This window comes from Pipistrellus hanaki (assembly GCF_964339955.1).
Source record: "Pipistrellus hanaki genome assembly, chromosome: 3".
Lineage (NCBI taxonomy): Eukaryota > Metazoa > Chordata > Mammalia > Chiroptera > Vespertilionidae > Pipistrellus > Pipistrellus hanaki.
In genome coordinates, this window is record NC_140505.1 from 22196611 (window position 1) to 22209897 (window position 13287).

Below are 13287 nucleotides of genomic sequence, written 5' to 3' on the forward strand. Positions count from 1 at the left end.
AGGCATTTTTTTTTCCTAGTAAAAATAATGCTCCATAGGGAAAATTCTAGGTCAGCTCACAACGCAGCTTTTCCTCGAGATAAGATCTGTACGACACTATGAAACAGAAGTTCTTTGTGGCTTTTTCCCACTTTATCACACAGGATAGTTTTAAAAAGTGTACACAAAGACTGACATTTAATAAATAACTTCCAAAACGTTGCCTAGGAACTAAGTGTAATTGGCAATTTTTGTTTTGTTTTTATTACTACAAGCATGTGGTGGTTGTACTGCCTTCTTCTACGATTTGGTGTCATTGCCTTGATTTGGGCTAAGGAGCCAGCAGCTGTAACCATCTTTGCTTTTGCTTCACTGTCCAAGGTAAAAAAGGCAAATATCACCTTCATATTATTATGAAAATAATTTTGACCTCACAGACTTCCTACAAGGACCTTAGAAAACTCCAGTGGTTTGGGGAACACATTTTGTGAACCACTGTCCTAAATTATTTGCCAATATGATATGCCAAAATGCAAACATTTATTGAGCACCTACTGTAAGTATACCTAGTTCTAATTTCCTGTGGCTATGGAGGTTAAGACGGCACAAAAGAAAGGCAATGTCCTTCTATTGTTTATGTAACTGTTTAAAATATAGTTACATAAACAACACATAAATAAAAGAACCCTGAGGAGTATGAGAAAATGTCAGTGATATCAAACCAGAGATTATAATGAGAATTCAAAGTGCTTAGGCAATACCAACTGTGGACCTGCAGGAGGCAGGGAGATTAGGTAGGCGGGAATTCTAGAGGTCAGACCTTTGACAGAGTGGCTCAAGCTTCCAGATTTCTCCTCCCACCTCACTCCCAGCCACCAACCTAATGTGAATTCTGAAGACCCCAGCCTCAGCCCAAAGACTATGGGGTAGAACTGTCTGGAAGTTAAAACAAAAGAGAAAAGAAAGGCAAAAGATACTTGCCAGATACCAGGGGTGGTCAATTTCTTCTTTGGGTGAGAGAAAAAGATAAAGGAAATACTGTGATGTGTTCTAAGAGGGCTAATTATTGAAAAAAAGATAGTCGATTTAATGGATGATCAACATTCAAGGACAGGTAGGGCATTTTTGAGATAGAGTCTATGCCACCTGAATACTGTACCAGCAATATCTGAAACTCCAACTGCTAATTTGAGCACAGTGGCATTCATGGTTTTTCTTCATCCCCTGCTGTTTGTATTCATTTCAAATGACACTAGACTTCAAAAATTGGCCACCAGCCCACTTAACTTAGGCTCTTTATAAACGGTTTGTCCAGACCAAAAGCGGCTTGAGTCTGCATTATTTTCTGACAAGCTGTGGTGTTTTACCCTGCAGAGCCACGATGTCCTGAATCTTAATGGTGCCCAGCAGAGTCTATCCCTGTAGGTATGGGCTTGTCTGTTGGCCACTTTGATGACCCTGGTGACAAATGACTCAAATTCCCTCTAGCTCTCAGTTGCTAGAGTTAGATGATTCCTAACTGAGGGCTAGAAACACCTTCAGCAGAGATAAAAATTATTTCTCTTCCAGCAAATCCACAAGGTCAGGAAGCGCAGGATTCCATTAGAGAGCCAAAGGCACTCGATGGAATCAGAACCACCTGGCATGGAGGGTGCAGCATTTTCCTGAACAGAATTGACCAGTGAGAAATACTGGTGGCAATAAAACTAATCTTTCAGGTCTGCCCACCATTTACATGGATAGCTCTAACCTTCCAGTATTTGGTGCTATCATGATGCTCACCACCACCTTTTAAAGAGGATTTTGCCTAGTTATCCCTCCCACAATACTCCCATGTTCTGAATAGTGCATGAGCCCCAGTAAGTCTTAGTCCACACAGGTTGTGTGAGACAGAATGGGAGGTACAATGAAGTCTAAATCATTCTGTTACTATCTCATTTGTATTTGTCTCAATTCTCTAAATAGATGATGGGTCTTTAGAAAGGATATGCTGAGTGACAAAGGAATTTAGAAATATTAAGTATAATTCTGAGAAGAAAGAATTAACTGCTAGTGTAGATGTCCTGGGATGGTTCATGGAAGAACTGAGGAATCAATATAAGGTGGGCAGAATTGGGAACAGAAGACAAAGGGAAGAGGGTGTTCCAGGTGAGGGAGGACATTACAGGCCACGGCATGGGAAGAAATGCTTGTACTGTATATTATGTGTACCGCTGCAGTAGGAATGCGAGGCTAAAGCATGGAAATTAGCGAAGATAATGTAAGAGAAGTAGGTTGAGATCATAACATAAGGGAAATTGAATGTCAGATTGCTAGGCACAGGGGAAACAAAGTTGATTAAGACTACTGCAGCCCAGCAGGGTTCATACAAGGGAAAGGAGTAGCACAGACAAGGAGACATCAACCCTGAAGACTTCATGTTTGAGCATCTTGGTACAAAGGACATCGTATTTCCACAGGCAGACATTGGGAGGATGGGCAGAGAAGCACTTTCCAAAGACAGGGAACAGCATAAGCAGAGGCCTGAAAGCTTGGAACAGTATTTTGTATTCAGAAGCCCATAAGCACTGAATATATGGCTGAAAGGGAATGTAAGGGAGGTGTGGGAGCTGCTGCTCTAGATGTGGGCAGGTGCCACGTCTGGTCAGTTGGCAGTTTCTAAGGAACACTTCAAAGAGCACAAGGAATTCACAAAGAACCTTGGGAGTTACAATTGTACAGGGAGAACAAATGGGAATGATGAATAAGCAGGTTCCCACCTTCCTTCAACCAGATGAGCTCCGCTCTGAAGAAAGAGTTTTCCACTGCAATCATCATAAGTTTGAAGATTCCTGATATTGGTGTTAGTCATTAAAAATTTCAGCAGCAAAGGACAGCAGTGATCAGGAAGTCGCCAGGGCAATACCAGAAGCCAGGTCGCCTGGTGGAAGGGAGGCAAGTAAAGAGATTACCACTCAGTTCAAACGGGAGTTGATCAAGACTGGACTAGGACTATTTTTAAAAAGAAGAAAACAAAAATAAAAAAATGTATCTAAGAGACAATGTCAAGAAATGATTCACTGGGACTTAAAGGATAATCACACATGAGGAACCAACTGGAGATTCCACTGCACATCAACTAAAATGATTACAACTGAAAAGGCTGACAATACCAAATTTGGGGAGGAGACAGTCTTCCAAACTCTCATCCATTGCTACTAAGAGTGAAAATGGTACATTAAATTTGGAAAACTGTTTAACAATTACTGTTAACATGAAATAGATGCCTACTCTATGACTCAACTATTTCACTCTTAGATATTTACCCAAGAGAAATGAAAACATATACCGCCCCCCTAAGACCCATGAAACAATGTGCATAATAACTTTGCTCATGAAAGTAAAAAATACAGGAAATATTTCTTATGTTCTTCAACAGAAAAATGAACAAGCACCTGTTGGTATATTCATACAATGGAATAAAACTCAACAATAAAAAGAATTGGATTACCAAAATAAGAACAAGCTCAAAAAAAACACACATATGTGTAGCAAAAGAAGCTAGACATAAAGGAATACAAAATACATGATTCCATTTATATGAAGTTCATGACCAGGCAAGACTACTCTGTATGAGAGACATCCACAATGGTTGCCTCTGTGGAAAGGGAGTTACTTACTACAAAAGGGCAGGAGCAAATATTCAGTGGTGGTAATTATGCTGTATTTTTTATTTGGGTGAGAGTTACACAGTGTAAACACTTTTCAAATTCATTGAACTCTACGCTTAAGATTTATGCATTTTATTGTGTGCTTCAAAATATATTTCAATGATATTTTTCACATGAGGAACCTGGAGAAAGGGGAAGAAAACATGACTTAAGAGTTCAACTGGACCTAACTGGTTTGGCACAGTGGATAGAGCGTAGGGCTGAGGACTGAAGGGTCCCAGGTTCGATTCCAGTCAAGGGCATGTACCTTGGTTGTGGGCACATCCCCAGGCAGCTGATCAATGTTTCTCTCTCATCAATGTTTCTAACTCTCTACTCCTCTCCATTCCTCTCAGTAAAATGAATAATATATATATATATATATATATATATATATATATATATATATATATTAAGAGTTCAACTAGACAGATAGGAAGAATAAATTTGCCATTAATAAAATAAGGAAAACAATGAAGGGTGAGATGGTTCTCATTTTCATCTCTTTTAAAGCTAGTCTTTAAACTTTGAAATATTTGGGGGTTTTTTTCTTTTTCCTTCTCCTAGATTTAAGCTTCCTTGTTCCTCCTCAGAACAAGGACTTGAGCAGAATAAACCCTCAGTCACTGGATGTTGCCTTGCCATTGAGATCAACTGGTGATTTTTTTCTCTTCCCTCTGGATCCTAAGACTGGCAGGTTTAATAAATAAGTGTATGAATGCTTTATTGAATGACGACAGGTCAAAGTATTATTCTTGAGAATATGGCTTCATTTCTGTGGTGTTAGATCCAATGTCTTGACCCAGATGAATGATTAATCACTAGAATTTAGGCTCCACAAAAGGCCATCAATAGAGATGATAAAGGACTTCCCAGACCCCTCTGCTCACATTAACTATTCCATACATGAAGAATTCACCTTAGTTCTCAAGGTACCAGTAAACTCCACTCATTAGAAAGTCCTTCTCCTTACAGCTTCTCTTCTGTTCTCATTCACCATGCTCATCTGCCTGACCTTTGTCTTCTTTGTCAACTTGATCAAACACATAATTGTGCAAGTGCTTTGGCCAGTTACCTGTAAGATAGCTGTGCTTATGATCAGTGTTGAAGCATGTGATGTCCTGTCATCCTCATATCATTAAGATACATTTGGCTTGGACCTAACTTAATTGATAGAGCTATGAGGGTTGAGGGGGACTTCTGTCATTCAAAAAAGCCCTTGTAATTGCCCTTGACCTCAAATTAAACTCTATGTAAATACTGTTTTCTCTCCAGCTGGGCCAGGGCTGCTGGACTGCCTTGCCATTCCTGACCTCAGCAACTTCAAAAAGATTGTGTTTCAGGGAAATTGGATTTATGCAAAATACCCAGTGAAGTCACATGACAACTTGCAAGGCCTCCTGCCTTAGAAGCTGCAGGGAAAGCCATCCCAAGTAGCTCTCGCTGACAGGGAGGGTCACCCTCTACCCTCATCAGAGAATGGAGAGACTTAACCAGTGACACCAATCCACAGAAAGGAAACTGCAACTTATTCCTTTTTCTTTCCACACCTCAAGCAGTACCTGCATGGAAACCCAAATCTTCAATCTTCTACAATCCATGAGAGTGGTAGTGGGACGGTCTAGCAACATATATTCACATATATCTTAGGGATTCTGAGTTTATTGTCAGACAAAGAGAAGTACAGACTTGGCAACTGCCTTCAGTGGGCTTTTAACTTAAGCAAAACAACTCTGATTAAGAGTGGAAACTCAAGATAAGCTGGAGTAACTGTGCTATCTGTCTGTACATATCTTATCAGATGTCAAAGCAAGTTGTGTGTTCACATGAGAGATGCACCAACTGCAGTGGCATTGCGGGGGGTGGGAGGGAGGCAGAGGTTACCCTGAAATATAATGAAGCTTCTAGATAACTGTGAGCAGCCAGGTGAAGTCACGAGAGTTAAGCAGAGTAAGAGGCAAGGAGAGATCATGCATTTCACATTTTAATGTAGTGATTTCATGGGAGCTCATTCTTCCATATCTCACAGATCTATTTTTCAGCCTTACTACTCAACAACTTTAAAATACAGAAAAAGATGTTGAGATTAGTATGAGGGAAGAGACTTCTAATTCTTTTTACTAAGGAGTTACAAAATTATGTGTGATATAGCAAAAAGAATAAAGGCTTTATGATCATTTGGATCAAGGACTAATCCCCACAGCTAATTCTACTAGCTGTGCCTGGGGCAAGTCACAGATCATTTCAGCCTCAGTTTCCACAAATTAAAATATGGATAATAATACTTGTTTATATACAGTGTTTGGTAATGACTTCTGCCACAAAAGGATTTTTCCTATGTATCTTCAAATCCAAAATCATCATCATCATCATCATCATCATCATCATCATCACTGGCATGGTTTTAATACCATCCTGAGGTGAAGCAGGGGATCCATCAAATGACAGGCAACTGAACTGAACCCAGATATGAGCCATATTCACCAGGGTCATTGTCACACTTTGCCCTCTACCCTAAATTTATAGATATAATTAATTCATTGACTAGAACAGATATATTTTCATTTATTACAATATCCAATACCACCTTAGGTCCTTTCAAAAGATATGATATTCCTTTCCATTGTGGCATCTCTTAATGCTTGCTGCCAGGACCACACATGAAGCTCTGTGAAGAGCCATGGTTGATAGTGACGCAGCCCTAGAGATGTGAGTGGGTCACACCAAACATTAGGACAATGACTCCCAAATTTTTCTATTCTATGAAGAATTCTGGCAGAGAACACAGTCCATATACTACAGTGCCTCTCAAATTACTGGGAGGAGTTCTAGCTTTATCCCAAACTGTCACAGATTTTCATGAGCAACTACTTACTTGCTTAAAATTGAAGATGCAGCCAGCGAGGTTCTAACCCTGTCCTCATCAAGCCTACATTCTAGAGGAGAGTGGTGACTACAATATAACAGGACAAAAAAAATCTAATAGGGCAGTGTGTGATGCTATGTGAGCTCTAAATCATTAAACCCATACTTGGAAGGCCAGGGAGGACTTCTTAAAGGAAGAGGTAGAAAAAAGACCCAAAGAGAATCCAGTCTCAGGTACCCTCACTGTCTCAAAGAAGCCCTTCCTGATTACTCCTCCCAGTCTAAATTAGGTCCATCTCACACTCTCTTATAGTCTATGTTCCTTCCCCTACTTATCATCATTCATATTTACATATTCATATTTAACATTGGCCTCAGATTGAATACATTACCAAAACCTTACATACCTGAACCTTATGAGGGGAGGGACCATGTCATTTTTGTATACCAACACATGCAGGACTGGGCACATGCTAAGTCTCTACATGTATGTGTTGGATGAATGAGGACTCAGACGACTGTTCCAGGCAGAGGAAACAGCAGCGCCAAGAATGGAGGGTTGAAAACAGTTGAGGCATTCAAGAGATAGATAGCCATCCCGGTGATCCAGTGATCATTGGGGGACAAGAATAGCAGCAAGAGATGAGCCTGAGGAAAAGGCAGTGAACAAACCACACAGTGTCATGTAAGCCTTATGAAAAAGTTTGGTGTCTATCACAAAGACAATATGTACTTTTGGAGAACTTTACAGAGGAAAGCAAGATGATCATATTTGTATTACTCTTATTAGAGTGAAGAAAATGCTTAGAAAGAACCAAGATTAGAAGTGGGAAAAGTGGTTAAAAGTATGTATGTAAATCCATGGGAAAGATTATGGTCGGCCTCTCTAGAAATAGAAAAGAATTTGGAAAAAAATAGAGGTACAAAAAAAAAAATCAGTAATAAGTATAGGCTGCTGTGTTAAGGATCCTTTGAAAGATGTAGTTGAAGGAAAAGGAAGAGTCAAGAAGTATGTCCCGGCATTTGGCTTGAATGTTAGTGCCATTCACATTGACAGGGAACAACCCAAAAGAGGTAGAAGGTGAGGCTGAGAGGAGGGAATGTAGGAGATGGGTTCAATTTACAACTGCGTAAGTTTAAATTTCTATAGCACTTTCAAGTGGAAATACCCAGTTGATAACTGAACATACCATAGTAAAGCAACTCAGAGCAAGAAATAAAATGGAGATACAGATTTGAAGAAAATCCATACAGTGATGGTCATTGAAACAGAGGACTAGAACAAATTTCCCCCAAAATTAATTCAAACGGTATACTTTAATGAGATACCAAGTATGGAAGGCCTTGGAAAAATCATTAATTTATGTCAGAACTCCAAGTAAAGCTATCTATCATGAATACTCGTGATCTAGAATTGATGTAAAGCAGGGGTGGGGAATGTCTGGCCCATGGGCCATGTAGGTCTGGCCCTGCCAAGGCACTAGGATAAGTTATTTAAATGTTTGACCAAATATTACAGGCTAACTTTTAAGTTGATAATTTTGTATGGCTCACTAATGATATTATAAATATCCAAATGCCCCTTGGCAGAAAAAAAAGTTCCTCGCCCTTGATGCAAAGATTATATACACACACAGAGGGACACTTACATTTTTATCACAGCATTTACCTATATGAAATAAGCAATCCTAAAGTCCCAGAAAATGGGTATGTATTTTAGTCAGATTTCATTCATCGTTGTATCTATGGTATCTTTTACAATGAGCAGCACATAAAAGATGCCGAAGCAATGTCTGTGGACAGCATTGAATTGAATGCCCTGATTAAATGACCTTCTAAATTCCTTTCTCAGTACAGTAAATGAATGCATCTGACTTCTGCCTAGATGAAATAAAGCAGAGTTTTGTGTTTCAGGCCCAGAAAATCACACTTCATCCTAGAAAAGCATTTGCCCATTTGCCAGTATCCTTAAAGTCATCAGAAAATGGCCTATGTTGAGATTGATTTTTCCATTGAGAGTTTCCCCTTCTCACAACTGCACTAGATATATAAGTGCAGATTGCGCACATTACTAGAACCTTACATACCTGAGAGCGCTTGTATTTCAGGTCCTCACTGTGGGTGGGAAAGGGTGATTCTAATGGTTGAGAGAATGGCTGGGGCATCTTAGTGGCAAGGGCAAGAGAAGTCAAGTGTCACATTCCCTTGTAGTCTGGGTACCTACTGCTACACACAGCAGCCATGAGCTGGTGATGATATCCTGATCCCTGGTCTGCATTATGTGTCTCTGTGACTACAGTGGGGTCATGACTTGTCAAAGTGACTGGACTTTTTACGCACTGTGATGGTACAGGTTGAATTTGAACAAGCATGGAGAAAGCCCCTAGCATGCTAGAAGATGGGTGTAAAAAGCCTACCAAATTTGATTTCTCAAAAACTATATGTCACAACATATCAAAAACTAAAAACGCACTGAAGCTGGTTTAGATTATATGAAATTCCAATATTTATGAAGTACCAAGTTCCTAAAAATATAAAGTTCTGAACACTTTTATTAAACCGCTTATTGAAATTCTCTTTCTATTTGGGAAGTTGGTTCTTTAAATAAAAGACTGACATTGTGCACAGCACAGAATTTTATTGAATGAATCCCAAACAGGACCAGACAAAGATGTAAAAGTAAATCTTATTGGCAAATTCAGATACAATATTCCCCTAAAACTGTCCTTTTGTGTGCGGATATCTTTTGGCAAAGGCAAGGGCTGAAAGAATCAACCTTTTGCTGAATTCACAAGTTCTGGATGATTCCTAGCAAGATTGAAAAATGCCACTTTCTCCCACTTCTGAGCTTCATATAACATTTTGCACGACAAAGCCCAAGACAAAAAGGAAGTTGTGAGTGCAGAATTAAATGTGGCTATACAGGCCAAGACTGATATTGCTCAGAAAATGTCGTCTTCGAACACAATCTTCCACACAATCCTGTCTGCAGAGCCATGGGTAAGTTCTGATGACTTTAAGAGACACATAATGCAGACCAGGGTGTCCGAAGTACAGAACTGCACTGCCCAAGGCTGAGTAGCCTTCTAGGCAGGATGTGAATTCAGTGCCCAAGGGAATGCTGTCAGTGACCCAGGCCTGCTCCCTCCCAGGTCCACAGAGGATGAACAATGAACACTGACCCAGCATCTTTTCCATGCTGATCCCCCCAGCTGGGTGATTTAAATGCATGGTTCATCACTCCCCAACAATTGTCCTAGGGGGGTTACATCATTCTCATTTTACTGGGACTCAAATAGAAACTGGAACTCAGAAAATTAGTCACATACTGTCCCACAGCCTCAGTTTATAAAGCCGAGACTCGAGCCCAGACTTTCTGATTCCATCTTATGATGTTTTCTCTGCCCCAGGCAGAATGTAGAAGTCTGAGCCCGAAAAGATGTCCTTCCTTCTCCTACCATTTGCTGAACATCAGTCTGATTTTCCCAACCCTTTTTTGGATTTTACAATGCCAAACCAACTCACTTTACAGTTTCTCAAAAGGATATAAAGCCATGAAGCAAGGGAATCCCGTCTAATAAGAATAATATGCAAATTGACTATCACTCCAACACACAAGATGGCTACCCCCATGTGGTCAAAGATGGCGGCCCCCATGTGGACACAAGATGGCCACCACAAGATGGCCTACAAGGGAGGGAAATTGGGGGTGATCAAGCCTGCAGGAGAGGAGAGTTAGGGGTGACCAGGCCAGCAGGGAAAGGGAAGTTGGGGGTGACCAGGACTGCAGGGAAGGGCAGTTGGGGGAGACCAGGCCTGCAGGGGAGAGCAGTTAGGGGCAATCAGGCTAACAGGAGAGTGGTTAGGGGGTGATCAGACTGGCAGGCAGAAGTGGTTAGGGGCAATCAGGAAGGCAGGAAGGCAAGCAGTTGGGAGCCAGCAGTCCTGGAGTGTGAGAGGGATATCCCAGATTGGAGAGGGTGCAGGCTGGGCTGAGGAACACAACCCCCCATGCACTAATTTCATGCACTGGGCCTCTAGTCCATATATATATATATATATATATATATATATATATATATATATATATATAGTTAAGTGACTGACCGTATATCCATCCAACCTACTGACCAATAAACCAGCTGGTACATATGATGCACACTGGCAATTTAAATAAATGTTGACTCGCACATGCACAATATAAAGCTCTTGGAAGAATATTTTGAAATCTCCCATGAAATGATTTGTAATGAATCTATTATTGAAGCTTTAGAAATAGTATATCTATAGATAATATTAAAAATATATCTAAACGTGCAATTATTTGTCTTAAATTAATGAGCATGTTCATAAATTAAATGAAGAAATTTTGGATATATGCAATGGTGGAGATTTTCACACCTATTTGAGTGATGATTCCATCGATTCAATGAATGCTGCTAAAAACAAAAGTTTCCCCATTGAATTTCTTAGTAGTATTACTACTTTGGGAATGCCATGTCAAATTAAAAAGTAAGTACAATCATCATGCTACTGAGAAATCTTAATAGTAAATGGTCTTTGTAATGGTATTAGATAGATTTGTTATCAAAAGATTCAACCTAATATAATCGAAGCTGAATTCACAAGCTCTGGATGACTGAACAAGATCTGCGGAAGGTTGTTCTGATTCTAAGAATCAATTTGTCCCTCTCTGACACTGGCCTCCCATTTACATTAATTCAAAGACAGTTTCCCGTGATGCCAGCATTTGAGATGACTATTAACAAATCACAAGGACAAACTTTAGCCGGGACCGGTTTGGCTCAGTGGATAGAGTGTTGGCCTGTGGACTGAAAGGTCCCGGGTTCGATTCCGGTCAAGGGCATGTACCTTGGTTGCGGGCACATCCCCTGTGGGGGGTGTGCAAGAGGCGGCTGGTCGATGTTTCTCTCTCATTGACGTTTCTAACTCTCTGTCCCTTTCAATTCCTCTCTGTGTAAAATCAATAAAATATATTAAAAAAAAAAAAAGGACGAACTTTAGACAGAGTAGGAATATTCCTACCTGAAGCCGTTTTTGCACATGGTCAGTTATAGTTTGCTTTCTCTCGAGTTCGAAGAGTGTGTGACATTAAAGTTAAAGTTGTAAACACTCTGTCACAAGAGAAATTCATCAAGCACTCTGAAAGTGTTTTCACTCTTAATGTAGTATAGACAGAGATATTAGAATAAGTTCAATCAATTTATCAGTCATTGTTTTTTAGCAATGTTGTTTTAATATCATGTCTTTGTTGTTGTTATATCATGTTGTTATTGTTTATTTACTAATCAATTTATATATTATTTTCATATACATTTTACTAATTTTCTAATAGCGATATTAAAATATTTCTCCCAATTTCCTTTCAATGTGCACAAATTCCGTTCACTGGGCCACTAGTGGATATAATAAAGCCTCAGCTCTCAGAGCCACTTTAGTTATGCCAAGTTCCAAGCCAGCTTGGTGTTCCTGAAAGCAGGGATCAGCAATTCCATCCCATGTCATCCCCAGAACATGGCATTCTCAGCATATAACCCTGCCAACACTGGCCTTCCGGGGACCCTAGAAAGAAAGTGATCCCCTACAGCTCTCTGCAATTCAAATCCAGGGCTTGGTGTATGCAGACATGCTGTCTGTGGCCATGCTTCCTTGTTTTGTCCTATGTCTCTCCTTCCTGCTTTTAAGGGTTGGTGGGCACCACAGGATACAGGGCTGTCAGGGCTGTGTGCATTGGGGTTCTGCACACAAGGCTGGTGTCCCAGGGCTGGGAAGCCTCAAGTGCCCCATTGCGAGCAGATCCATTTCCACTAATAGCTGGTGGATGTGCATTCTGAGCCCACTGGCACCCCAGGCACATTTCCAACCGACGATGTTGCACACACAGGAATTCATCCGAATCCAGCAGAAATCACTTAGCTTAATAACGCTGCCCTGATTTAATTTTAACTTTTCATAAAGCATGAGAGATGAGTGGGGTGTGCTTAGTGTTTTATGGATTACTGATGAGTCTGGGCTCACATCTGGCAGTTTTATCTTTTTTTTTTTTTTTTTTTACAACTTCCAAAAAGAAGGGGGTTGGGAAAGGAAGTGGATGGGTAATTAAGAGGAGGGCAACACCTGCAAAATGAGCAACCAAAATGCTCTACTGTGGCAAGTGGGAGTGTTTTGATTCTCTCTGATGTGTAAGTAGCTGGCAAGAGCCTGGGGAGTCCAGAGATAATGGCCTTGGTTAATGGATTCAGTGCTGTGGGTGCAGGGATCCAACAGGAAAAGCACTGCACACACACACACACACACACACACACACACACATACACACACACACCTGCTCACACATGCACACATTCACGCACACACACAGGGCACACATACAGTGAAACAATATTATACTTGCTTTCCCTTGTCTGCATTCAGGCAGCCCCTCAGGGCACAGTAAGCCCAATGACTACCCACAGGGTGACTAGGCTTGCAAGCACTAGATGAAAGCAGATGTTCTAGCAGTCATCCTTAACTCTTCCCTTTCTCCTACTCAACTTCCCCAGCTCTTCGTCACCCCTACAGCTGTGCTGCCAGAGGCACCAGCGCCTCACCAGCAGTATGACAACAGTCTCCTCCTCTTGTCCTCTCTGGCCCCCTACTCCATTTTCAAAGGAGCAAAGAAGTGATTCTGATAAACATAAGTCCTTTGCTCGGGCCTCTCCAATGGCTTCTCATTTCAGAGTTAACACCAAAG

The 13287-nt window shown here is 40.7% G+C and overlaps 1 protein-coding gene across 3 annotated transcripts in view; it reads right to left on the reverse strand.

Moving 5' to 3' along the window:
• ZMAT4 (zinc finger matrin-type 4) overlaps window positions 1-13287 on the reverse strand; it is a 320194-nt gene that overhangs the window by 275666 nt on the left and 31241 nt on the right. For 2 of the 3 annotated variants that reach the window (XM_084879761.1, XM_084879760.1), the window contains exon 2: window positions 2739-2899. The exons of the other annotated variant lie outside the window; for it this stretch is intronic. In XM_084879761.1, coding sequence (XP_084735887.1) covers window positions 2739-2830 — 92 coding nt within the window. In that variant the 5' untranslated portion in view covers window positions 2831-2899. The remainder of the gene's footprint in view (window positions 1-2738; window positions 2900-13287) is intronic. 3 annotated transcript variants of the gene reach the window in all.